This window comes from Capsicum annuum, chromosome 7 (assembly GCF_002878395.1).
Source record: "Capsicum annuum cultivar UCD-10X-F1 chromosome 7, UCD10Xv1.1, whole genome shotgun sequence".
NCBI classification, from domain to species: domain Eukaryota; kingdom Viridiplantae; phylum Streptophyta; class Magnoliopsida; order Solanales; family Solanaceae; genus Capsicum; species Capsicum annuum.
In genome coordinates this window covers 226,513,660-226,539,098 of record NC_061117.1, presented here as the reverse complement: position 1 = coordinate 226,539,098, position 25,439 = coordinate 226,513,660, and the positions used below count along the sequence as shown (strand labels likewise).

The following is a 25,439-nucleotide window of genomic DNA, read 5'->3' as shown; positions in this document are numbered from 1 at the left end:
GAAAGTCGACGATGAATCCGACTTTTCCGATGAGAATTCACCAAAAAATATCTTTGCTACAAAATTTTATATATATTTTTTTATATACTTTGGTTTTGCCCGTTTAAACATCAACTACAATTTAATTTTGTTCATTATGAAATTGACATTGATTCGATGAAGGTGGAGGATGAATTGTGTTATTTGGAGATGGGGTTGGAATTTAGAGGTAGGGTGATGAAGAAACTGTGTTGGTTGGGGTGGGGTAATGAAGAAGAAGATGGTTTGGGGTTGGGGTTGGAGTTTCGGGGTGGGGATGATGAAGAAGATGATTGTTTGGGGGTGGGGGTGGGGAAATGGATTGTTTGGGGGCGGGGGTGGGGAGATGGATGCTGGGGATCGGGGGGAGGAGTATTTTTTTTTTTTGCATTAATTTTTAATTTAAATGCGCCAATTTTTATTTAAATAATTATGTATTTTCCACGTCAGATCTAGAGAGTAAAAAGTATCACTTTTTTTATAGTTAAAGTGTGTAATACGTCACTTATATAGTTTAGGTGTGGATTCGACTTTTCGACTATAGTTTGGGGTGAAAATGATGTTTTTCCCTTAATATTTTTAGCCGTTTACCTTTGTTATTTAATAGGTTGGACACGCCTAAAATAAGTGTAATATACGCGCCTTAGAATAGGGGTTGCGGGGAGGTAATAATATCACTTTTATATAATTAAGGTGTGTAATAAGTCACTTATATAGTTTAGGTGTGACTTCAACTTTTCTTATATAGTATGGGAAGGAAATGATGTCTTATACATACCCATACATTTGCCCAAGTCACCCACTAATTACATTTAATTTATTCTTTTTATTTTTCCCATTATATATCTCTACCGGCCACCTTTTGCACAATAACACCTTAATTGAATTTTTATTAAGTTTATGTAGATGTTCCTTATTAACAGAAAGCTTTAACAAGACATTTAGAATTATAACTACACCTTATAATGCATGAAGCACGAACAAAATTTTTACTGTTCGTGGATAAATAAATGGGAAAAGACATCATTTCCATCTCAAATTATATCCAAAAAGTCGAAGCCACACCTAAATTATACTAGTGATCTATTGCATACCTAAACTATAAAAAAGTAAAACTATTTACACCCTGTCAGGCTACCACCACTTACATGTGGTGTAGTGTTTTACACGCGTAGCCACGTCAGCACCACGTCAGTAAAAGTTATCACTTTTTTATAGTTAAGGTGTGTAATAGGTCACTTATATAGTTTAGGTGTGAATTCAAATTTTTGACTATAGTTTGAAGTGGAAACAATGTCTTTTCCCTTAATATTTTTAGCCGTTTACCTTTGTTATTTAATAGGCTGGATGCGCCTAAAATACGTGTAACACACGCGCCTTAGAATGGAGGTCGCAGGGAGATAATAATATCACTTTTATATAGTTAAGGTGTCTAATAGGTCACTTATATAATTTAGGTGTGACTTAGACTTTTCTTATATAGTATGGGGTGAAAATGATGTTTTTTCCCTAAATAAATTAACAAAATTTAACAAGTTGAAATATTTATACAATTCTCAAAATCATCTAACCCGCCCCCGCCCCCAATACCCTATCACCCCGACACCACCCCTACCCTCACCCCACCCTACCCCTACCCTCACCCCCGCCCCCACCCCACCCTCACCTCCAAAATTCAATTGTTTTAAAAAGTATTTCAAAAATTTTTCTTAGTCTATCCCCTACCCCTACCCCACCCCTACCCCTATCCCTACCCCTACTCCTACCTCCACCCCCACCCCTAAAATTCAATTGTTTTAAAAAGTATTTCAAAATTTTTTCTTAGTCCATCCTCTATCCCCACCCCAACTCTTACCCCTACCCCCACGCCCACCCCCAAAATTCAATTGTTTTAAAAAGTATTTCAAAAATTTTTATTAGTCCATCCCCTACCCCGACCCCACCCCTACCCCTACCAGCCCTTTTCTAAAAATAATATCTATATTTTATTAAAAATATTTAAACTTTTCTCTTAACCCACACCTCTACCCTCCCCCCCCCCCTTCTCTCCCCCCCCCCCCCCCCCCCCCCCCCCCCCTTCCCAACAACCTAAAAAAACATTAAATTTATTTTTAAAAAAAAATTAATTTTTTTCTTCCCCCTTCCCCCTTACTCCCCTACCCTGACCCTAGCTCCTACTAACCCCCCTCCCCTCGCCAATTTTTTTTTTTTTTTTTAACAAAAAAAGTTCAAAACTTTTTCTTACCCCACCCCTACTACCTCTTCTGACACCCCCTCCCACCCGCCTACCAACCTCCTTCCCCAAAAAAGCTTTAATTTTTTTAATTTATTTTTTAAAAAAGGATTTTAAAATGTATTTTTACGCTTTAGCTAAACCCTAAAATGTATTTTTTGAAAAATATTTTTTCATTCATCAACCAATTATCTAGAAAATATTTTGCATCCACCAACCAAACATAAGAAAACAAAGTAAAAAATCAACTTATTTTCCGGGAAAATATTTTCTAGGAAAACATTTTCCTTCGTACCAAACATACCCATAATTGGAAGAAATTGAAATTTTGGTAGAGATGATGAGAAGAATCTTTTTTTTTTTTCCTTTTTTCTTCCATTGACAAAAGGTTATAACTTATATGTACCCCACTATTTGCATTAAACTGTAGCAATATATGAATATATTCAAATCTATAGTCACTAACAATTAAGCTGATTTTCTGTGGATGCTATTACATGGAACTCTTTGCACCATAAACACATCAAATAGAATATATCATGGACGTGAATATGTTTAAATTAGAAGCCGTGTTATTAGAACGCAATAGAATTTATATCTATAAATGCATGCTACAATTTGAATGTTCCAGATTATTAGATTAAATAGACCAATAGCTTAATGTGATTGAACTCTTAAGCGATTCTTATTTTGTCCTCCACCCCATCCCCACTTTTTTTTGGTTTATATAAAAAAAAATTTCAGATATCGTGTGTATGACTATCTCATTCAAAAAGTTTAAGCAAATATTAGAGAGGACATATTTTGATATACAAAATTATGTTTCCGCTTGTACCGGAAACACACTTTTATATTTAGTAATTATGTTTTCAACACATCCACCTCATGCGAAGATATGATTCTCTATGATGCGGTAATTAAATACATGGAGATTTCTTTTCATAATAAGTGCTGGTGAGACTTGAATCAAGATCTCCAAATTTTGAGGGGCAAAAATTAAACGGGCATTCGTGCGCATCCTATTAGACTGTGTACACTTTTATTTATTTATAATTAATTGTCTGTTCAACATAAGCAAATGAGGACGTATTTTGGTCAAAGTTGCATTTAACAAGCAAAGATTACAGTGTGTTCAATTCACTCAAAATCATATACTAAAAATGGAAAAAGCCGCTAGCATAATTCACAAGCAAAACTTATGTGTTGCTCAGATATGTCAAGCTCAAACGTGGTACTTAATCAAGAATAAACAAAATAAAATGAAAAATAGAAATTAGAAAAAGAATAAGAAACAAAAGAAACATCGAGAATACAACTAGAGCAACTTGCCAAAAAGCTTTAATATCTACTTACTACTATAAATAGTTAAGAGCACAAAATCCATATCGACCAGCCAAACCAAAATTGACTCATATTAAAAGCATATTACTATATAGCCTTAACCAAATTATACATTTCTTCCATCAAAAATAATGGCTTTCATTCCTCATGATCATGAATACTATAGTACTCGTGGCCTTTTCTCCAATGAATTCATCAATTCTTCTCTTGTTACTAATCCTCTCCCACAAATATGTAATTCCCAACCAAACTTATTAGTAACCCCCTCACTTTATGATCATAATATTAATGATCAACTACTCAATATCAATTCACTAGCTCATGATCATTATGTGCCACCATCAATTTCAATGATGCCATGGTTCCCTGAGCGCCTAGGGGTTTCGGACATGACGGTGCCGGTGTTACTACCGGCATCGTCTAATTCGAGTGACTATTCTTTGAATAGTTCTACTCATCATCATCAGGTTTATGCAGCAGACAACAACAACAGTAATAATAATAATAATCGATGCGGCAGTCAACACCATGAGGGTTGTGAATCTTGGGATGAAAATACTGATCATGGTTTCGAATCCAATTTCTGGGCCTCTTGTCCTACCTCCAACAATTGGGTACATTTTTTAACGTCCCTCCTTGTTTGCTTAGAGTATTTTGTTGACGTGTGTGAACAACTCATCTAAATATTCTAACTGTTACAGTTAATATATTTTTATTTACGTAATTTGTCTTCAGCACGGCACTTCACAAGTGAGCCTGATTCTTATTCATGAGTTTGAAAAGTCTTTTTTATACTCAAACGAGAACCCAAGGCCTCTATTGATACCATGTTAATTGAAAGTGTATGATCAACTGATTTTCTAAAAGCTTAAGCTATTACAAAGGGAATATTTGTATTACTTAATTAACATATATGTAGTCAATATATTTCATGTTAGATTTCATGCGGGTAATGGACTTAGGACGTGTCTAGTTATATATTCATTGATAATCTTTACCTCATGAACTATTTTTTTCCAAGTTGAATTAGGCTCAAATTTACTATTTTCTTTTCACAGAATAGCTAAAATATACTAAGATGTATGTATACTGCAACTCATATTTGTATTAAATTGCTGTTGACAGGGAGCTCACAGGGAAACAAGTCCAAAACTCAAAGAAGCTCCAGCAATGAAGATCGGCAGGTATTCAGAAGAGGAGAGAAAGGACAGAATTCTTCGGTATCTCAAGAAAAGAAATCAAAGGAATTTCAACAAAACTATTAAGGTATCTCTCTTTCTTTTTCTGTAGATATATATATATATATATATATTATATATGATATTATATAGTTCTACATAAATGAACATGAATTAATTACAAATAATCTTGGTGTGCATGCAGTATGCTTGTCGTAAAACCCTAGCAGACAAACGTGTTCGAGTTCGTGGAAGATTTGCTAAAAATAATGAAGCTTGTGATGATGAACTCCACATGAAGGGAAATGTTAATTGCCATGGAGATCACAAGGATGTTTTCTATGATAATCCATTAGTCCAGGTTAATTAATTTATCTAATTGTTACATAATGATCGATCCATCTTTTTATTATTGTGAATATAATTAAGTAAATAAAAGTATACTGATCTCTAAATAACACATAATCAAGAAATTCTGATGAAGTTGCTATTTTTATTTTGTATTTTGCAGATGAAACATGGTGATCATTATAATGAGGAGAGTTGGTTAGAAGAGGCTATGATGTATATACCTTATATAGGTAGCTCCTATGATGGAAGTTTTATGAGCTGATGTTCAGCCATTTGTTTATTACACCACTACTTAAGTTCCTATATAAAGTTGATGTACTAATTATTATTTATGATTAATAGTTAAGGTTCAGCTTCTTTATTATCAAATTATTCCTCCGTCTCAAAGTGAATGATTGCATTAAATTAAGAAAAAAAAAATACTACTTATTACTCTATTCTTTGACACAGTACAAAATACTATACCTGGCTAAAATTTGAAGTCTATCTATCATACTTTTTTACGGATACTTGCATGAGGATAGATTGTGCACGTAACACTTCTATTTCTATATGGTGTGTCTATCCCCAAATCGATATGTACTTTTTATGTTCTCCATAATCACTTTATAAAAGGCCTCAAATTGTTGACCACTATGAAAAAACTAGCTAAGAAATTCATTGCCAATCGATAGTTAAGTAATGTTGGCGTGTTTATGAGTGCTTTAATATTAAATTAAAATATTAAAGTACACAGTAGGCATAAAATGGAGAACGTCTCATCATTGTCCGTTGTAATTCACTTAACTGACATTCTCCATATTATATAGTACTATTAATTAACTTACTATTCACTTTCTTCATTTCTTGATATTTACGTATGAAAGAAATTCTACAGTTATATAAAAGATGTTTTCTATTTTAGATTGAGTTTATGAAAAATAGTCGACAAGATTTCTTAAGCATATAAGGTAATTAACAAGATCTTTTATAATCATTAATAGGATTAGCGGTGGATTATTGATGTTTAGCAACAAAAAAAAATGTCCAACTCAATTTATTTTTAAATTTTGGTAGTGAATAAATAGAGTTATTCGATAGATCTTGTGAATTAAATAACTGAAGTGTGTGCACATAGTAACAGATACTTTATGAATTAAAATAATTGAGGTGCGTGTAATAAAGAATAATATGGATACATATATAGTTATTATTAAAAACTCTAATATTTTTGAGCAACTCTAATTGGCTACTATTTTACAGTAGTTCTAGAGCTCTACAGAGTATAATCTTAATTATCGGAATTAAAAACTGCATCTGTCCTAATTAAACAATACTAAAATTAAAGGTGTCTGCCTTTATTAATTCGCTAGGTAGACTAAGTAGTAAGTACTTTACATATATATGATCCAAATAGTGTTAGATCGATTATAAAGGAATTAAAAAAGAAAAAGGCAGGCAGGAGGGTTAGTAGAATCCAATAAAAAGATGAGAGTAGTTTGATTACCTTAAAGAATCAAAACAACCTTTTTCAACGTTAGCATCAATACTCTATCCAGCGATTATTTGCAGTTACTTTTGTAAGGTACCGTTATAGCATCTTTTGGTACTTAACTAGAATGAACATCATCATTACTAACGTTGAATGAATTAAAAGGAGAAGAATTTTTATTATTATTCCAGCAGCTTATTGCTCTCTTGAAAAAGATGGACAACCCAACCCTTGATAAAGGAGAAAAGCTACCTAGCTAGCTTCGAGTTCGACCATATAAATTATAGTAGTAATATATAGGGGAATATATAATTCTTATAATTTCGTTGGATATTTTAATTAAGTACAAATTATTTATATATATGAATATATGTCTTTATTCTTCTGCAACTGATCGATGAGTTTAGATTACGAAGCATTTTTCAGCTGACAAACAACAAGTAGATCAATCAATTTAATTTATGTTTATTATTATCACTTTAAAGATTTTTTATTTTTATTTTTTGCACTATCAGATCAATCTAAATTAATTAATATATTTACAACTATGCCTCCATAAAAGATTATATGTCTGACTCGTAATCGTTACTTATATGCTAGCTAGTGTAATCTTTTACACCGATAATGTATATAATTTAAGCTCAATGTTTATTATAGACAGAACAATGATTCACAACAAAGAATATATACTATGTGAGTTTAACTTATGTACACCAACACAAAATATTCTTCTTATACTACAATCGATCAGTTGTTGTAAGAAATATCGGTAGATAATAATATCCTCCATAACAAGTATTGGATTTGTAATATTGAAAATAAGGCAAGTTACATATTAAAGGGTCTATCATTTTTCATCTACACACTAGAAATGAATATTTTTTTGTACTAAAAAATACTAGTATATATTTAGGGAGTTTAGGAAAGCAACCTTTTTCAGTTGCAAAAAGAAAAAAGAAAAAAATCGGTTGACAGGTGTTTTTTGTTTTTCCTTTTGGGCCTTGATTAGCATTTGAATGAGCTAATTAAATAGATATATTACAGTAGAAGTGTGTAGTCATGATCAGTCTTGTTTATACATGTCAAACGAAAATGATTAAATCAAATCCAAAAGAATTTGTTCTTTGAGCCCATGTTGATCTCTTGATTTAACATTTGAAAATGAAAGAGCCCCTAATGGGAGGTCAAAATGAAGCTAATAACTAATTATAAATCAACATCTCTGACAATTATAAGATACTAGGACGACAAAGAAAATAATATAGGCACACCCTAGCTAGCTAGCTAGGCCAAGAAGATGGGGATCACAAGTATGCATTCTTCCAATCGTAAGATAGCACTCAAATTGAAGTGACCCCATTATCAATGAACTGTCTCAATCAGCACCTTCCAAGTCTTCAAACCCCACTCACTAATTAATAGCGCGAGTTTAAGTTTTATACGTATGCCTCTTATTAAAATGTGGGTAGAGATGAAGTCGGAATTTTAAATTTGTGATTATTGAACATACAAAAGCTACTTGTAGCTCTCTCTCTAGCTAGTTTTGTCCCTAACGTTTGGAGTTATATGTTATAACAGATAAAGGTGACTCGAATATAATATCACTCATGAGGAGTATCCAAAAATATTATTCTCGAGTATAGTGTCCTTTGAAGTGAGGGAAGGTTATATTAACGTAGTCTCTATATATTGGTGGGATCAAATGATAAATAGCTATAGTTATTACATGATAGCCTAGTTTCTGAAAATCCATCTTTGAGTAGTACTCCATGATAGAACTTTCTCATCATCAACTGTGGCTGAAAATGGATGGGTAAGCTATTTATTGCATGGCAATCAATATCCTATCAGACTTTAATAAATATATAAGAAAGAGATGGAGGATCAGTTATCTATTATATATCCCCCTAAGATTTGTCGGTTATAAACAGCCATAATAATAATAATAATAATAATAATAATAATAATAATTGTGAGTTGTGACCCACATGAAAGACAACATATATATATATATATATATGCAGCCACATCTTCATATATAATCTCCATGCTTTTGGTAATTGGATATGGAGTACTACTATTTGAACAAGGTTGGCAATAAGTTGACCCTGTGTTTGTTCATATATTCCAAATTGGGAAGGTGGGGACTCTTCTTGAAAACCTAGCTCTACTTCATAATGATAATTTTGACTATTGTATGTGGAGTAGTTAATTTCAACACAAATACTTTAGAAGTTAGTTTTAATAAAGAGTATTTTAGATATTGACTGAACTTCACCCACATGTAACTTTAGAGACATTATCAAGTATGAAGTTAGATTTTATCATTAAATTGAACATCTGATCTGATTAAGTATGAATTAAATGATAGTTTCTAAATTGACCCCTATAAAACTTTTTTATGTTAATTTGTTGGAAAAATTATATTAAACACTAATAATCTTACCATATCTACATAATATTTCATATTTTTTATTTAATTATATCTTTATCCATATTTCATACGTATCTGAAAAGTAATGTATCCGAAGAAACTTATGCATAAAATTACGTATCATGAGTTAACTTATGTATCTTGAATTAATTATGATCATGATACATAACAACAAACCTATTATGTATCATAAATTAATTGTGGGCACGATACATTGAAATGTATCTAATATAATACATTCTGCACCAGCAACTAATGTATTCGAAGAAAAATAATGTATCTGGCAAGCAATTTTTTTGGATACTGTATAGTATTGAAAAGTATATAGCAATTTATACTTTGTTGTTCCTAAATGACCCAAACATCAATGCCATCAATTATGACATTTAAAACAGACTCATGGGCTATATATTATTGTTGATTTTTGGACTTGTGTACACTTATGGGCCGGAGCAACCCAAGTACGTAGCAAGACATTCATGACAATATCCATCAGCCTTTTAATTTTTAGGTAGATTATAAGTAAATAATTTGTACAGAGTTAAATAAAGTTGCTAAAAGTGGTTTGGCCATTTCCACGTGAAAAACGTCTCCAAAGCCCATCTGACAACGTGTCACAATATGCTTTCATTTTGTCCTTATTTTATTTTATAGAAGTTGCATATAAATATATAACGTATTATAACATATTTTATATCTTAATATCTCTATATTATACTATCTTTTTGATAAATCACAGTAGCCAATTTCTCACATAATTTCAATTTGACCATGGACAAAAATAAAAGAGGGACCATTTTTGTAAATTAATACTTTGGCGGTCTATTTCCGTATTTCCGATATTTGACGTAATTTATGCTAGTAGCTCAATTTCATTTCTCCTTAAGAAATTCAAAGAGTAATAATTGCTGGAAAATGAACATGGAATCGGAGAAAGAGCAATTTTTGAAGGAATATGGAAGCGATTATGGTTATCCAAATTCTCCCAAAAACATTGATGAAATTAGAGCTACAGAATTCAAGCGCTTAAGCGGTAAGATTTTTTATTTTCATATTCAGATGATATATCATAATTTCGTTGAATATTAGTACGATATATACACTTTGTTTCAATGTTGACTTGTAGATACGGTATACTTGGATCATGCTGGGGCGACTCTCTATTTCGAATCGCAAATGGAAGCTGTTTTTAAGGACCTTAATTCTACTGTTTATGGAAATCCTCGTATCCTTCTTTCCTATCATACATCACATTTGGCTGTATAAACTTGTGTTTGGATTAGAATTGTGTTTGACCTTTTTCAGCTGCCCTTTCAATTCCCTTAATTCTGTGAAAAATAATAGATAGTCAGAGTAGTTGCAGTTTGGCTAGTGAGGACGTTGTTGGGAAAGCACGCCAACAGGTAAAAATCTTCTCTTGCACAATTTATTACTATATTGTTTTTGATAAATCATTCTCTCCGTTGATATCTTGATGGTTGATATGATCTGAATGTCAAGCAATCAAGTCATAAGCACCCCATAATTTTAAAGAAATGCGCATGTTTTTTTCAATGTTAACGAGATCCACTTAATTTTCGTCTCCGTACTAACAGTTTCACATGTAACGATCCCGTTGTTGTTTCCCTTTCTTTTGCGATTGCATCACGGCTTTGTTCAGGTCCTTAATTTCTTCAATGCATCACCAAGAGAATATAGCTGTATATTCACTTCTGGGGCAACGGCTGCACTAAAACTAGTTGGAGAGACCTTCCCATGGAGCAATGACAGCAGTTTTGTGTACTCAATGGAGAATCATAACAGTGTCCTTGGGATTAGGGAGTATCCTAAATGGTTTAAACCTTTTCCTCAAAATTGTCATGCGGACTGCAAGTTTCGATTACTAATATTTTAGGAATGCTTTCATCTTTGGTTGTATATTTGGTTCTTAATCTAAGGTACTACTTCCTGCTTCAAAGGCTACTCTTTGTCTCAGAACTACTGGTCCACTGAATCAAAGGCTCCCGAATATTTTATAGATAATCAACATTTTCTTCATGAGAAAGGCATGATTCTTGCCAGCTTTATATTTGAGCACATGATCGCATCTTTACAAGTCACTGCATCTGGACCATGCTATCTTTGGACATTTTAAAGAATTACCGTGACTTGTACTTGTTATCTATGATGTTTAATATATGCAGACCTGATTTGTGGCTATGTTCAACGATGTCTTTGTTGCTCTTATCAACTGTTTCTGATGGCATTTAATCATTGTAGTGGTTCTTTTTGAAGTTTTATGATTCCATTCACTTTAAAATGGCTAGTCCCGCACTTGCTTCTGAGGTGTGGGATCCCACTGTTTATTTCATGGATATAATTGTACATGTTTTTGGTAAAATTTTCATGGTACATCCAAGGGAAACTCTTATACTTGCGTGAACCAGCCAAAAAATATATTCTTGTTATTGAAGTGAGACCAAAAATCAGGGACCCAATTCATCTCTAATTTCATCTACTATTATCTATGTGTTAATACTTACTAAGCCGGAAAATTAAAAGAGAAGAAAGAGAAAGGTTTTATACAGTATAAAGCGTTTGCAGAAACAGTTGATTTTGATGGAAGGTTTTGCATGATTTTCAATCTGGTTCATTTTAACATTTGTGTTTCTCAAGTATTCTTTTCCTTAAGAGTTACTAGATATGCTCTCAGTAAAGGAGCTGCTGCTTTTGCAGTTGACATTGAAGAGGGCACACATCTTGGTAAATCAGAAAGCTCCAAGTCTAACTTTAAACTAACACAGCACCGCGTTCAGAGAAGAAGTGAAGGTGGAGTTCCGAAAGAAGGGATGGCAGGTAGTTTTTTATTACAAAATCCAGCCAATTTCCCTTGAGAACTAGGCTCTACAATAGTTTCATCAACTTCTACCTTCCAACCCCCTTTTTTGATGAAGTAAGGATTAATATTAAAAGCATCATGAAGATGCACAAAAGCACTGTATAGGTCAGTTACAAAAGTAGGTTGAGAGCTCTATTCTTCTAAAAAGGATGAGAGCTCTATTACAAAAGTTCTTTGCTAGTCCAACTCCCTTCAACCACCAAGTCTATAAAGCTAATGAGCACCTTCAACTCAAATTGCATGTAGTCTGAGTTCGTGAAATCCCATCAATCAAGAAATTGTATATGCCCTTATACCTATTAGGTGGATTATCTGTTTGTTAGTTTTACCAAATGCTCTGGATGTGAAGTAAAAGCTGTTTCACCAATGAGGCACATATTACCAATGTCTTTATCAACTTTGACTTGTTGTTACAGGTAGTGCGTACAACTTGTTTGCATTCCCATCAGAGTGCAATTTTTCAGGTCGAAAATTTGACCCGGACCTAGTTAAGATTATCAAGGAAGGGCCTGAAAGAATCTTAGAAAGTGCCCAGTGCTGCAGGTAAAAGTATAAAAAACTAGACTATAGTGATTGAGAATAGCCGAGATGCTAGAGTATTGATATTTATCTGAATAGTATAAGGTATTCTTTTCCCCCTGTACTTGTAAGATTTTTACTCTTAGTATAGTTTTTAAGAAAACAGACCTTCTCTTTTAAGCTTGCTTAAGAACAGATTTTTAGTGCCTCAAACGTTCACAAAAAAAAATATTTTTTTTTTTTATGCTGGCTCAAAACACTTCAGTTCTTTGTTGTCTAAATTATGGGTTTCTCTAATGATTTTGATATGTTTGACTACCAAAAAATTAAAACATAGCATATAATAACTAGTCTATTATTCGTAAGTATACCCGTGCCAAAGAAGATTATTTGTTTGTCAATAGCTACAAGAGCACATGTTACATTTTGAACAATGTATGCTGATTCAGTCAGGGATTTGACCTGGAATATTGGTTGATCAACCTGTTTCCCTTTGTGTGTGCTATTCTTATCTCAGTAGCTGACAAGCTTGTTCTTATGTCTTAAAAAAGCTTTTTATCTCCAGCATTGAGTTGGTCTTATGTAGATGGGCAGACCTAAATTATCATTTCTGAATGCAGAGGTTGCTGGTTGGTTCTGATAGATGCTGCCAAAGGATGTGCCACCAATCCGCCAGATTTATCAAAGTTTAAAGCAGACTTTGTTGTCTTCTCGTTCTACAAGGTACTTATATTTGATACCTGCTTGTTAAGATCACATGGGGTAATATTTGATACCTGCTGTTTTAAAAGATTACATGAACATACAAATTACATCACGGAGCTTGAAAAGAGTTTTGTTTGTTTCTTGCTTAGTTATTCGGCTACCCAACTGGCCTTGGAGCTCTCATTGTTCGAAATGGTAAGCAGCTAAATAAGAAGTTCATTTTTGTTGTGTTTTTCCTCACTTACTCTTGTTTAACTTTCTTCTTCATGTAGTTTACTTCCCTCTTGTGTCCCTCTCTGCCTCTATCCCTATGCTTCTCTGTTTATGGAGAGAATCTCGGGTGGGAAGGATGGCAAAGATGCCTAGGTGTTCTTGTTTTTCTAGTTGTGAAACAGGATACACTTATATTCCCCTCCCCCCTCCCCCCCTCCTTTTTTTTTCCTTTTCTTCACTGTCAAAATTAACAAAATTTCCTGATCTCTTTCATTGATCAGATGCTGCTAAGCTGATGAAGAAGACCTACTTTAGTGGAGGTTTTTTCTTAGTGCCTTCCTTTGTTATGATGATATAATTGATTACTCTAGCAATTTTAAGTTAGCCTGGATTCTTGTAGGTACGGTGGCTGCAGCTATTGCTGATGTTGACTTTTTCAAAAGAAGAGAAGGTGTAGAGGAATTTTTTGAGGATGGAACCATTTCGTTCTTGAGCATAGCAGCAATTCAACATGGGTTCAAAATAATTAATATGCTAACAACATCTTCGATTTCCCGGTAAGTTAGAGCTTGCTTTCTTCTTTTTTCGGATAAGGTGAGAGATTACTTCTTTTGTGGGTGAATAGATTCTGAAATTGAATAATGATCAGAATTATATTGAAATTGGACACATTTTGCTGTCATTGCACATGAACAGAGACATCATGTTGTTGGCACTCGTGACTAGATTTATTGCACACTTTTTCGTTTATAGTTAAATCTTTTTATGATTTATCTTGGTGAGTGAATCCTGCTAATGTTATTTATTGATCCTGCTCATTGCTACTTTTTAGATATTGTTAACCTTTTATTCTTTTACTACATAGTTAGGTACTGTCAACCATTTTACCACGAATACTAAAATAAATCAATTTTCGTTTAGCTGTTAGGCGAATTATCCTTTCAGTGAATAAGAAAATTTTGTTTTGAAGGTTTACAATTTTTGGACCTCAAGTTTCCAGTGTTTAGTTTGTATCCGTTTGACTTGTCTGATAAGTTTCTCTTTGTTTAGAGGATATAAAGGCATAGTTCTCAGTATGTAGAAACTAGTTATTCCTTTTTGAATCATCTATCCAGTGCCAACAGAAAACATACTAAGAACTTTATGGATATGGTATTATAAATAGATTCTGCTCAATTTTTGTAACTGTCTGTTTCTTTGTTATTTTATGGAAATTGTTGCCTCATTCTCTCTCTCTCTCTCTCCATAATTGAAGTTGGAGCTTAATGAAAATAAAAACTGATCTGACATGTGCTATTCTTTTCTCAAGGCACACAGCATCACTTGCAGCATATGTGAGGAATAAGCTTTTGGCGTTGAAGCATGAAAATGGAGAATTTGTTTGCACACTTTACGGGGTAATTATATCAAAGATAACGTTCTCGTGACTAGGTTCATATGTTTTTGGAATTTGGACGGAATTTAGATGTCATTCTTATCAATTGCAATTATAAGATCTAAGAAAGTCCTCCTGAGTTCACGTGAAGAAATATGTCATAGTCAAAGGCAAATTTATGACTGTTGCTCAATGGTGCAGTGATGATGCAATGCTTTTGCTTTTGAGTTGCTTCTGTTTGTTGATTTTCATTTTTGTTGTCTTCTTATTTGGTATTCTTTCACAGTCTATGAATTGTGTCTGTTGATTTATTGTGAAATTGTCCTTTGGTTCTGAAGATGACTAAGTTAATATGACCTTTATCTCAGGTATTATCTAGTGAAATGGGTCCTACTGTTTCATTCAACATGAGAAGACCAGATGGAACATGGTATGGATATCGTGAGGTGGAAAAATTGGCAACCTTGGCAGGAATTCAACTTCGGGTAAGAGTTCAAAGGCCATATTGTCTATGAAGTATGATTTTCGTTCTGTCATCGTTGGGGGATGAGATGCTTGCTACTTTATGCTCCTGAAACACATCCCAAGAGCAGCATGTCGCTGCTGTTTCTGATATAATGTGCTACTTTCATATGTTAGCTTTTCTCAATGTCAAGGAAGATGACATAACTTCCAAGAGGTGTCTTTTTATGATTTATCATTCATCTTCACTTGTATCTGGATGTCTTGATATGCTTAGTCTGGCTTTATGGAGTTCTCTGGTTAAGCTTCTGTTAGTTTGTCTTTGATTTGCGAGTTTGGTCCTTCAGATGTAAGGGTCACTTACTCTTTTAACAGCCTTCGTGCTGGTAGATGTGTGAACTGTCACATTCAGAGGAGTTGTTCAGTCCTCAGTTATGCTTTTTGGAATGAGCGGATAATCTCATCATGTAGTAGTAACATTTATACATGGAAGACCAGGGATGACTTGCATCGATACTAACATGATGAAGTTGCCGTGTGCTTGTTATGTTTAAGCTTTTGTCCATGAATACTGAGGTTTCTTTTGTACATTTGGTTATCGATAAGCTTTACTGATATTACTTCTCATTCCAAATAAGATTAACTTGTTTGTTTGGAGAAAAGTTTTAAGAGTAAACTATTTGAATATGTGACATGGCTTTGGTGGAGAAATGTCTAAAACAAGAGTTCGAATGTGAAACAAAGGAGTAGTTCAGTGAAAGATGTAACATGTTTAAAATGATAGAAAGTAATAACAAATCATCTTAAGCTGGAATTTTCAGAGAAAGAAAAATTTGCAATATAAGGAAATGGGAATTATTTTTCATAACGCCTCTAAAGAATGGTCTATCTTAATTCTTAAGAGGGATGGGGGAGGATTAGTCATCACAACCAGTAAAACTGGTAATTGAAAATCTCAGATAGTTAATGCTATTATGTGCTTTGACTAAACTCTTGCTTCTTTTTTCATGTACTTCTGTATAGACAGGATGTTTTTGCAATCCTGGTGCTTGTGCTAAATATCTTTGTTTGTCGCACTTGGATCTTCTTTCAAACATTGAGGTATGTGTTTCCTTTCCCATCATTTTAGCTGTTATATGGTGTCTGTTGCATGTGAAAAAAGAGACAACAAATTGTAACAAATACAAATTATCATTTCATTTAGGCTGGGCATGTGTGCTGGGATGATCGTGACATTTTAAATGGAAAACCAACTGGAGCTGTCAGAGTATCTTTTGGTTACATGTCAACATTTGAAGATGCCATGGTTAGGAACCCAACACTCCCAACCCGATCCCCTAAAGTGAAGAGTTGTTCCATATTTCTTACAGTAGGACATGCTTCTTTCTTCAAGAATTTAATGTGCCAAATATTGAAAACTAGAGTTAAAATTTACATTTCAACTCAAATAGTTTATGATTTCCATGGACTATTCAGAGAGCCTTTCAGACTACAGATCTCTTGCTAATTAGCTATATATGATTTTAATCTCTCAACAAAAGGGCGATGGAAGTGTTAGAATGTCTCACATTAGTGGAGGAAAAGTTTGCTGTTTCCTTATGTGCTTTGGGTATTACTCATTTTATGAGCTAGTCTTATTCCCTCCTTCATTTCGTTCCACTGCAGAAATTTGTCAACTTCGTGGAAAATAATTTTGTAATATTATCGTCCGATCGATGTGCATTGCAGCCCAGCCCAATCTGTCTGCCAATTGAAGGTTAATTTTTTTCACCTTTCTACTATTTGGCATGCATTAAATATGTGTTGATTGGGCTTCTTGTAGACCTGAAGTTGATTTTAAGTGAGAAAGTTTGTCATTTTAATACCATAAAAAATAGTGTGCAAATTTGTTTAGTCAACCTATGCATTTCTTTGACCAATTGCAGGGATTGCAAAAGCTGCTGCACGACATATCCTCACATCTATTACTGTCTATCCAATAAAGTCTTGTGGGGGATTTAGTGTGGATCAGTGGCCTCTAACGTCTACTGGTAGCTATTCTGCTATATCTCATTGGAAAATTCATTTGGTTAATTTTCATGTCACGTGATTTTGTCAACGTTAAGGGATGTTGTTCGTTTCAATTGCATATAGGAAATTCGCCTCTCCGTGTTTTCTTCCGAATATCAAAGTATTTTGAATTTCATTGTGTCATTCTTACATAGTTGTCTATTCTATTCACTATGAAATGCAGGGTTATTGCATGATCGTGAATGGATTCTCAAGAGCACAACCGGTGAAATTCTCACCCAAAAGAAGGTAGTATAGAATACCTTATAATTCACATCATGTGTGTTGATGCCTTCTATCCATGTGCAAAGCCATGGTATAACTACCTTCATCACCTATTCTAATCGGATTCAGGAAAGTGGAAAACATAGATTGTTGCCTATCAGTTGATTTACCCATCCTTCAGTGTGTTTTGGTTTTAACCTTGTTAATTCCCTCGACAAGCCTTACTAATAATGGCTATTTTCAAAAAGTAACATGTAACTTCTTAACTTGGGTGGTGTGCATTAGATTAGTCAGGGAATTTATTTATTTTTATCTCATTTTTTTCTAATTTGATTTCTATGTGTTTTGAGAGCGGTAGTTGTTGTTTCTTAATTTGATTTTCTCACAGTTCATAAAAAAGAAAAACACTTTGATTGGATTTCTCTAGGAATTCACTTAATTTTGATAAATGTATCATTAGTGGTTAGCGTATATTCTTAGCTTCTTTTCTGAAGCCTTACAGGGGTCTTTATATAATAGAATCAGTTAGATGCCAACATTTTTGTACATGATATTCAACAACCCATGGTCTTAAAAAGAAGTTGAATAGCCTAAAATCTGTACTAATACTACTACTACTAATATTTCAACTCCCAAGAGTAACTCTCATTCTCTCTCAATGTCTACCTCACTTATGAGGTAGTGGCACGGACTGTGTGCGCTCTACCCTCCGCAGACCCCACTTTGTGGGAATACACTGGGTATGTTGTTGTTGTTGTTGTTGTTCTCTCTCAATGTCTAAATCCTATTTTCTCCCATGTTTTCTAACTCGTAATTATCTTGATCTCTCCACTCCATGCTTTTTAGCCTGTCATCTCTAATTTTCTTATCTTATTTTAGTTTCTGTCGAGAACCTTCTTGAAAATTTGTTGGTGTCCAGTAATTGCTGGAATATGATATACTAGAAATAGAGATAATTAATGATATTCAATATTTACTAGCTATTGCATCTTAACTATTATCTCTGATGCATTGTTGATTTCTTCTGCAACAACATCTAAGTAGGGTGTATTTGCGTTTTAGGTTACAGAAATGTGCAATATTTCCACGCTGATTGACCTCAATTTGGGAAAACTGTTTGTAGAGTCACCTCGTTGCAAGGAGAAATTGCAGATTGAACTCAAATCCAACTCACTTGTCACCGGAGATATAATGGATATCCAAAATCATAGGTTTGAGCTTCATCTTCACTTCTTGCCTTTTGTTATCAAGACTTGATAAACAAGCTTGTTACGTCTTGGTATCATTTAAGTAGTTAAGAATGAAATCACGTAAATCAATTGGTAGAGCTTCACAATTCAATGGTGAGATTTATATAGCAGTCAAAGAATCTTTTTTTAGAAGGTTATAGCAGTCAAAGAAATTTCAAGCAGCTCTAGGTACGTAGGTATACAATAACACAGTATAGAATCTTATATAGTAATTGAATCCTACTAAATTGTATGAGCATCTATATTTTCTCAGGCTATTTCACAAGGTCACATGTATAAGGTGTCAACTTTCCTGCTATTCTTGAGTTTTGAATTTCTCCGTAGCACTAAAATTTGTACTTTGAAACTTAAGATGTTTATTTTGTGTGTTAAACTTTGTGATTGTGTATCTTAACTGACTTAAACAATATTGGGCTGCAGTTTCATTTTGGGTGTCCGCTGAGTAATTGGTTATTTCTTCACTTTTATAGTTGTACTTGTTTTTTAATCAGAAAAGTAAAGTTTCGTTAAGATAGTTCGGTTTATGTAGAAAGGTAAAGTTTCATTAAGATAGCACGGTTTATGTACAACATAATTTTTTTTATTTCGATAACCATGGGGTCCGGGCCAGCTTGCGCTCACCTTGACTAATTCCACCGGGTACCTACCACCTTCCACCAGCAACAAGTACTAGGTAACTCTGTCCACCAAGGCTAGAATTGGGAAGAAATCACCTAGTGTTTTGTCTCTGTTGGGAATTGAATCTGAGACCTCATGGTGCTCAATCCAACTTCATTGAACCACTAGGCCACACCCTTGAGTGCACAACAGAAAATGTTAGAAAGGAAAAAATAGTTCTCCTTTAAGTTTGCTCTAATATTTGTAAAGAACCTTGTTGGTGGGCATGCATGTGAGCTTTTAACCACTTAGATTTTGTGGTTCCAAAGATGATTATGGTATATGCATGTACTTATGTAAGTTCTGCCGTTGACAGATTAGTACAAGTGCCTTCAGTGAAGCATGTGAAGCTTATAATTCTTAACAATGTTTGCCTTCTAAACTATGGAGTCTAGGCCAGTTTGCACGACCTCATACAGTTAATCTGGTACCAACTTCCTCCCACCAAAACAAGTATCTATTCTGATTTGAACCTTATCTACAAGGTTTCCACCCATTTCATTGATCACTAGGCCACTCCCTTCGGCCTTCGCCATGTTTTCCTTCCAAAGATTATACTCATTGTTTTCCTTGTACGTTGGAGACTGATTATGTTCTTTGGCGTGTAATGGAATATCTAGTTACGATAAAGTTGGTATATTGCTTATCTGAATGAAGATGTAGGTTATGGGAACTAACTGTTTTTAGAGATGGCTGATTGTCAAGTTTCAAACTTCAATTTATTGGATCCAAAGCAGATTTTATTCGAAGAGTCCTACATTGGTACTTTAAAGGATGGGTGGTTTCTTTAATATTGGTTGGGCATTCCTCGCCTCTTGAACTAGCTTTTGGGTTGAGTTAGGTGCAAGATCTATTTCTATACATGGTATCCTTATTACTTGTCACTTAAATTTGTGATTTAATCAGTTGCTTTAGGATACTTGCCAAAAGACAAAGGCAAGAGAAAGAAACTAAAAAGGAGTTTGAGAAAGATGTCCATTATTTTAGTCTGGCATGTTCTTCAAGTAGCTAGCATTATTTTTGTGACTGCTGTTGTAGTTCTTGTGGAAATGAATTAGCAGTATCATAGCTATGTAAGCACTGCTCTCTGTTTTAGTGTTCACCAAAAACTAAAAAGAAGACTCTGGCTCATGAATCTAGTAATGCTCAACCGTTTTTAAATTAGTCGTATTATAGTTATGTTCAATCATTTTTCATGTCTTTTTGATTTGGCTAGATATGAAGTCAGAAGTTATAACAATGAGGTTGATATCTGGTTCAGCAAGGCAATTGGTCGACCTTGCACTCTATTAAGGAATTCCGGTTCCCAGAGTCACTCCTGCATAGATAAGAATGGCAGCCGTGGCATATGCAGGGATGTTGGCGCTAGATTGAATTTTGTTAACGAAGCCCAGTTTCTGCTGGTATCTGAAGAAAGTATAGCTGACCTCAACTCTAGGCTGAAATCAAGTATGTCTCCTTATCTTCTCCCTTTCTGGTAGAGCCGTAGAGAATAATCTCTCTTTCTGGTATCTCACTCTTCTGGAATAGGAACATAATAAAATTAGAGATTGCACCCAATACAATTGGTCAATTTGAGGATATTCCTCTAAGCTGAATGCATAATAACTTATAAACCATGTTATACACTAATAAGTGGAATAATTCTGTTCAGTTAGACGCTGTGGCATGTTCCCTCTGACTAGTGTTTGGAACTTTTACCTCTAGTAGCATGGCTGTTGTGGCAAAGGGGGGATTGAAAAGGAATTAAAAAGATAATCAGATTTGCTGTCTGTTCAGTACCTTGTGTAGTCCCATACATGAATTTCTTTCTGCACAAGTCACTCGCATCACTTAATATGCTTCCTCTGATGGTGGTTAGTGATTTTTACGGAAAGGTGAATGTATGAGAAAATAGGTTTATCATAAATTCATTCAATCTGTCCTTTTTCTTTTTGGACTTAGAGGGACGAAGGAGCAATGGTGGACACACAGTTCAAGTTGGTGCAATGAGATTTCGACCCAATCTTGTAGCATCTGGCGGTGAACCATATGCAGAAGATGGATGGAGCAAACTAAATATTGGAGGGAAATATTTTATGGTGAGTTCTAGCTCCTATATTTTTTGGTGTACAATTTATATATAGATTCTTTTGCCACACTATGATTATTTACTAGATAAAACAAATCTCTTACCAAACAATTCAGCATCTGATGTTTATGTTCTTACATGTCTACTACTTCTGAAGAAACAGTGGTGAGGAATGAAAGCTTGTCACTGAGTAGTCAGTGGTCATTATGTTCTTGACACTTTCAGGGCCATGTAGCTTTCAGTTTGCACTTCTTCCTTATCCTCTTTACATTTTTGTTAAAAGATAAAAGTTTCTCATGGGTTCACACTGATATTGTTAAGTGCAGTCTTTAGGTGGTTGCAATCGTTGCCAGATGATCAATATAAGTGCAGAGGCTGGAGAAGTACAGAGGTTTAGTGAACCTTTGGCAACTTTAGCAGGTTACAGGAGAGCAAAGGTTAGAACCCACCTAAAAAATGAAGAAAACCCAAAATAAATGCAGCTTGTTTACTTAATTGAGTTAATTCTTCTTAGAGTGAAAGGTGAAAAACATACCTAAAGTATTTCAGTTTTTTGAGTTTCATACCCAAACTATCATGTGTGTGAGTTTCCTACTTGAACTATCAAACACACCTAAACTATTAATTCGTTCCTGAACTTTCAGGTAGGAAAAGTGAACCATTAATAGTTTAGATGTGTTTTGCTAACTAATTGGTGATAGTTCAGGTAGGAAACTCATGCACTTGGTAGTTTAGGTATGAAACTCAATAAATTAGGACACTTTAGGTGTGTTTTGAATCATTAACTCTTCTTACCATATTTCCCTTGCAAACAGGGGAAAATATTGTTTGGCATACTGCTGAGGTATGAGAATAATGCGAAAACCAAGTCAGATACATGGATTCATGTAGGAGAAGAAATTTTTCCAAATGGAGATAGGCACTGATTATTTTTCTTGGAAGTCCCTATTTGAGACTTGTAAGTAGTCACACACGGGTGATACAAGTGTTCAATGTTATGAAGCAGTTGCAGAAATACTTGGTCGCACCAGGTCGATACATCAAACTGTGCTTTGTTGTTGTAATCTGTATGCAAACGAGTGTATACTTCTAGCGCATATCTTAATTCTTTGTAATCAGTGCAATAGAATGTTAATGAATAATGGCTATGTTTATGTTCTTTGGGCTGCGTACCGTTCTGTGCGGGATATATATGTTTTTAGTTTGTGTTGTGCAAGTGCAACCCATGGATGTTGTAATTTGCCAGTACTGGCTAATGTATATACCATTCATATCCACTATAACTTATGGTATTCCTTGATTTATGAATCATGCAAAAGTCGTCGGGACTTCGCCATGATCTTATTATTAACAGCGCTTTCTCGACACACTGCTTCCATCGTGTTCACCAAAATTGTGGTTTGACATGAACATTGAAAACTCTATTCCTCTCAACTATTAAGGTCAACTATGGCATGTTAATACTTTGTCAATGATTGCGGCTGTAATATATTGCATCATGGAACCATGATGTTCAATTTTCCAACTTATATTATGTAGTTTCGAAAGAAGGAAATTATTTTTGCGGGGAAGCAGATTAACTGCATCAACTGTATCAATTGTTGAATGATATTGTCCTTGCCTCTTTTTCCTGCAAGAACAATTTTAAGTTGCATGGTTGTTATTGAAGGAGGTTGGTTCATATATCTTAATTAATGTATCCCTACCCAAGTTTATATACATCATTATCACTCACTTGGGTCCTTGATACAAAACTGGGAATCAATAATACAAGCTAAGTTCTAGAATTTTGTCATTTTGTTTTGTGTCTGATTGGTATTCGGTATAGTCTACTATTCACATATGAACAAAGAATTGCTCAAATTTCAGAACTAAAAGGACACATATATCAATTCTGTCCTGACTAAAGACTTTGACCTTTTTTCTAGTTTCACATTCCTTTAACGGAAAAGGCTAAAAAATACTTCTAAACTATCTGAAATAGCTTAAAAATGCCCCTCGTTAGATTTTTGGCTCAAAAATACCCCTCCATTAAATATTTGGCTCAAAAATACCCCTTCCTCTAACGAAATTAGAAAAACGATCAAAAATATTCCTGAACTATCTGAAATGGGTCAAAAATACCCCTGTTAAATATTTGGCTCAAAAATACTCCTTCCATTAACGAAATTAAATTATTTCGATTGAATTAAACCCTAACTTTAACTTTTTAACCCTAATACTCTAATTTTTTTTTACATAAAAGTATTTTTTTTAATTTTTAAAATAAGATAATGAAAAAAAGTATTTGAATTATAATATAAATTGGTTGAATTTGATTTGGAAAATAAACATACATTTATTCTAAAAAGATATTTTTACTTTACATCTTTTTAATCTTTAAGGAAATTAACGAAATATAAATTTTCACTTAAAGAAATTAACGAAATATAAATTAATAGATGAACTTTATATAAATTAATGAAATAATCGAAATAATTTAATTTCTTTAAGAGAGGGGTATTTTTGAGCCAAATATTTAACAAAGGGGTATTTTTGACCCATTTCAGATAGTTCAGGGATATTTTTGATCCTTTTCTGAATTTCGTTAGAGGAAGGGGTATTTTTGAGCCAAATATTTAACGAAAGAGTATTTTTAAATCAAAAATTTAATGAAAAATATTTTTGAGCTATTTCAAATAATTTAGAAATATTTTTAAACCGTGTTTTTGTGTCTCTGGTTTAATTCACTTTCGTAGATGTTTGACTTCCTGCCTGCTGCTAAATTCCAGAAAGAGTCTTCACACAAGACTTTTGGTAGTACTAACTTTTTCCTGAATAGGACAAATTTATTTGTTGGTTGGATTTGCATTAGAACCATTCATTTCCTTATAATACAGACTACCCGTTCTCAACCTAGGTTCACAATTAATCGAAGGGGTTCAATATTTATTATATTTACATAAAAAATTATTTTAATTATGTATAAGTAGTATAATTTTTCATCGAGGGGTGTTTGGATGAAACCCCTGGCCTGGCCCAAGGGTAGCTCCTCCCCTGCCCGTTTCGCAACTACACGCGGAGCTATAGAAAAAGTTACGAGTTTGGTTGAATTCAGTAGCCGGTCCTTCTATTCTCTATTGAGTGGTGAAGACCTTTATCCATTGTTACTGAACCTGCTTGATTCGTTGTAGACTGTTTTCAAACTCTTTCGTTTAAAATCTTTATTGAATATATATAAATTATTAATTTAAAATACAATAGATTGAATGAATTATATTATCAAACTCGTAAGTTTCAAATTCTGAATTGTCCTTTGACTTACAATATACACCAATTCAATATTTTTTGCATTGAAATTGATAACTTGTATGGCCCAAACTAGGACAAGCATAGTCACAGTATGGAGATACTAATAGCAAAATGCAATAGTATAGGTAGCCCCAAAGTCAAGTTGACTTGGTTGATGGGGAAGTCGTCCACCACCCGAATTTGTCCACGCAAGAATTAATGCAAGAAGTAATGGTGCTAGTTGATTTTTCATGAAAAGCAATATGCTAAAAATTAATTATTTTTTGTGATTTTTCGCATGTTAGTTTATGGATTGATGGGTGAGTGTGACATTCGAATAGATTTTGGGCAAAACTTCCTAGGCACGATCCTGACGACTTATTGAATGAATTGTTGCTTTGGAGGGGCGGGTAGAGGCTTTTTTAAAGATATATGCGCGAAATACTAAAAATTGAGGATTTTCTGTGATTTTTCATGTGTTAGCCTATGGATTGATGGGTAGGTGTGGTCGTCCGAATGAGTTTTGGACGAAAATTCTTGGGTGTGCCCCTGATGACCTGTTAAATGGACCGTGTTGTTTTGGTGGTGCGGGCGCAGTTTTTTTAATGACATATGAGTGAAATTATAAAAATTGAGGAACTTTTGCGATATTCCATGGGTGTCAGTCTATGGATAGATGCGTGGGGGGTGCGGGCGTCCAAATGGATTTTGGGCGAACCCTCTTTGGCATGCTCCTGAC

General features: G+C 34.0%; 2 protein-coding genes across 3 annotated transcripts; both read left to right on the top strand.

Annotated features, from left to right (window-relative positions):
• Nucleotides 1–3,624: 3,624 nt before the first annotated feature.
• On the top strand, nucleotides 3,625–5,483 carry LOC107877444. Its single transcript, XM_016724093.2, has 4 exons — nucleotides 3,625–4,206; nucleotides 4,718–4,858; nucleotides 4,976–5,131; nucleotides 5,282–5,483. Exons 1-4 carry the CDS (start codon nucleotides 3,724–3,726, stop codon nucleotides 5,381–5,383), a joined length of 882 nt encoding a protein of 293 aa, XP_016579579.1. The 5' UTR covers nucleotides 3,625–3,723; the 3' UTR covers nucleotides 5,384–5,483.
• A 4,269-nt stretch (nucleotides 5,484–9,752) lies between these two features.
• LOC107878893 (molybdenum cofactor sulfurase) lies at nucleotides 9,753–22,797 on the top strand. 2 transcript variants are annotated; one of them, XM_016726064.2, is made up of 22 exons: nucleotides 9,753–10,059; nucleotides 10,153–10,251; nucleotides 10,371–10,429; nucleotides 11,002–11,071; nucleotides 11,742–11,861; nucleotides 12,321–12,447; nucleotides 13,044–13,146; nucleotides 13,278–13,323; nucleotides 13,623–13,661; nucleotides 13,742–13,898; nucleotides 14,651–14,738; nucleotides 15,085–15,201; nucleotides 16,202–16,279; nucleotides 16,383–16,484; nucleotides 16,844–16,934; nucleotides 17,104–17,208; nucleotides 17,412–17,476; nucleotides 18,515–18,663; nucleotides 20,576–20,808; nucleotides 21,304–21,440; nucleotides 21,757–21,867; nucleotides 22,246–22,797. In XM_016726064.2, the coding sequence occupies exons 1-22, from the start codon at nucleotides 9,882–9,884 to the stop codon at nucleotides 22,354–22,356; spliced, it is 2,385 nt and encodes a 794-aa protein (XP_016581550.2). In that variant the 5' UTR covers nucleotides 9,753–9,881; the 3' UTR covers nucleotides 22,357–22,797. The 2 variants fall into 2 exon arrangements, with proteins under 2 accessions (XP_016581550.2, XP_016581549.2); XM_016726063.2 differs by lacking the exon at nucleotides 11,002–11,071 and adding an exon at nucleotides 10,687–10,847 and having other exon boundaries at nucleotides 9,754–10,059; nucleotides 11,707–11,861.
• The last annotated feature ends 2,642 nt before the right edge of the window (nucleotides 22,798–25,439 follow it).

Bases quoted from the DNA above. Each gene is read 5' to 3' on its own strand.
- LOC107877444 (XM_016724093.2), top strand. From the start codon at position 3,724: ATGGCTTTCATTCCTCATGATCATGAATACTATAGTACTCGTGGCCTT. The intron at 4,207-4,717 runs GTACATTTTTTA...TGCTGTTGACAG, and splicing joins GTCCTACCTCCAACAATTGG to GGAGCTCACAGGGAAACAAG. The intron at 5,132-5,281 runs GTTAATTAATTT...TGTATTTTGCAG, and splicing joins ATGATAATCCATTAGTCCAG to ATGAAACATGGTGATCATTA.
- LOC107878893 (XM_016726063.2), top strand. From the start codon at position 9,882: ATGCTAGTAGCTCAATTTCATTTCTCCTTAAGAAATTCAAAGAGTAAT. The intron at 10,848-11,706 runs GTATCCTAAATG...AAGAGTTACTAG, and splicing joins AGTGTCCTTGGGATTAGGGA to ATATGCTCTCAGTAAAGGAG. The intron at 16,485-16,843 runs GTTAGGAACCCA...GTTCCACTGCAG, and splicing joins CAACATTTGAAGATGCCATG to AAATTTGTCAACTTCGTGGA.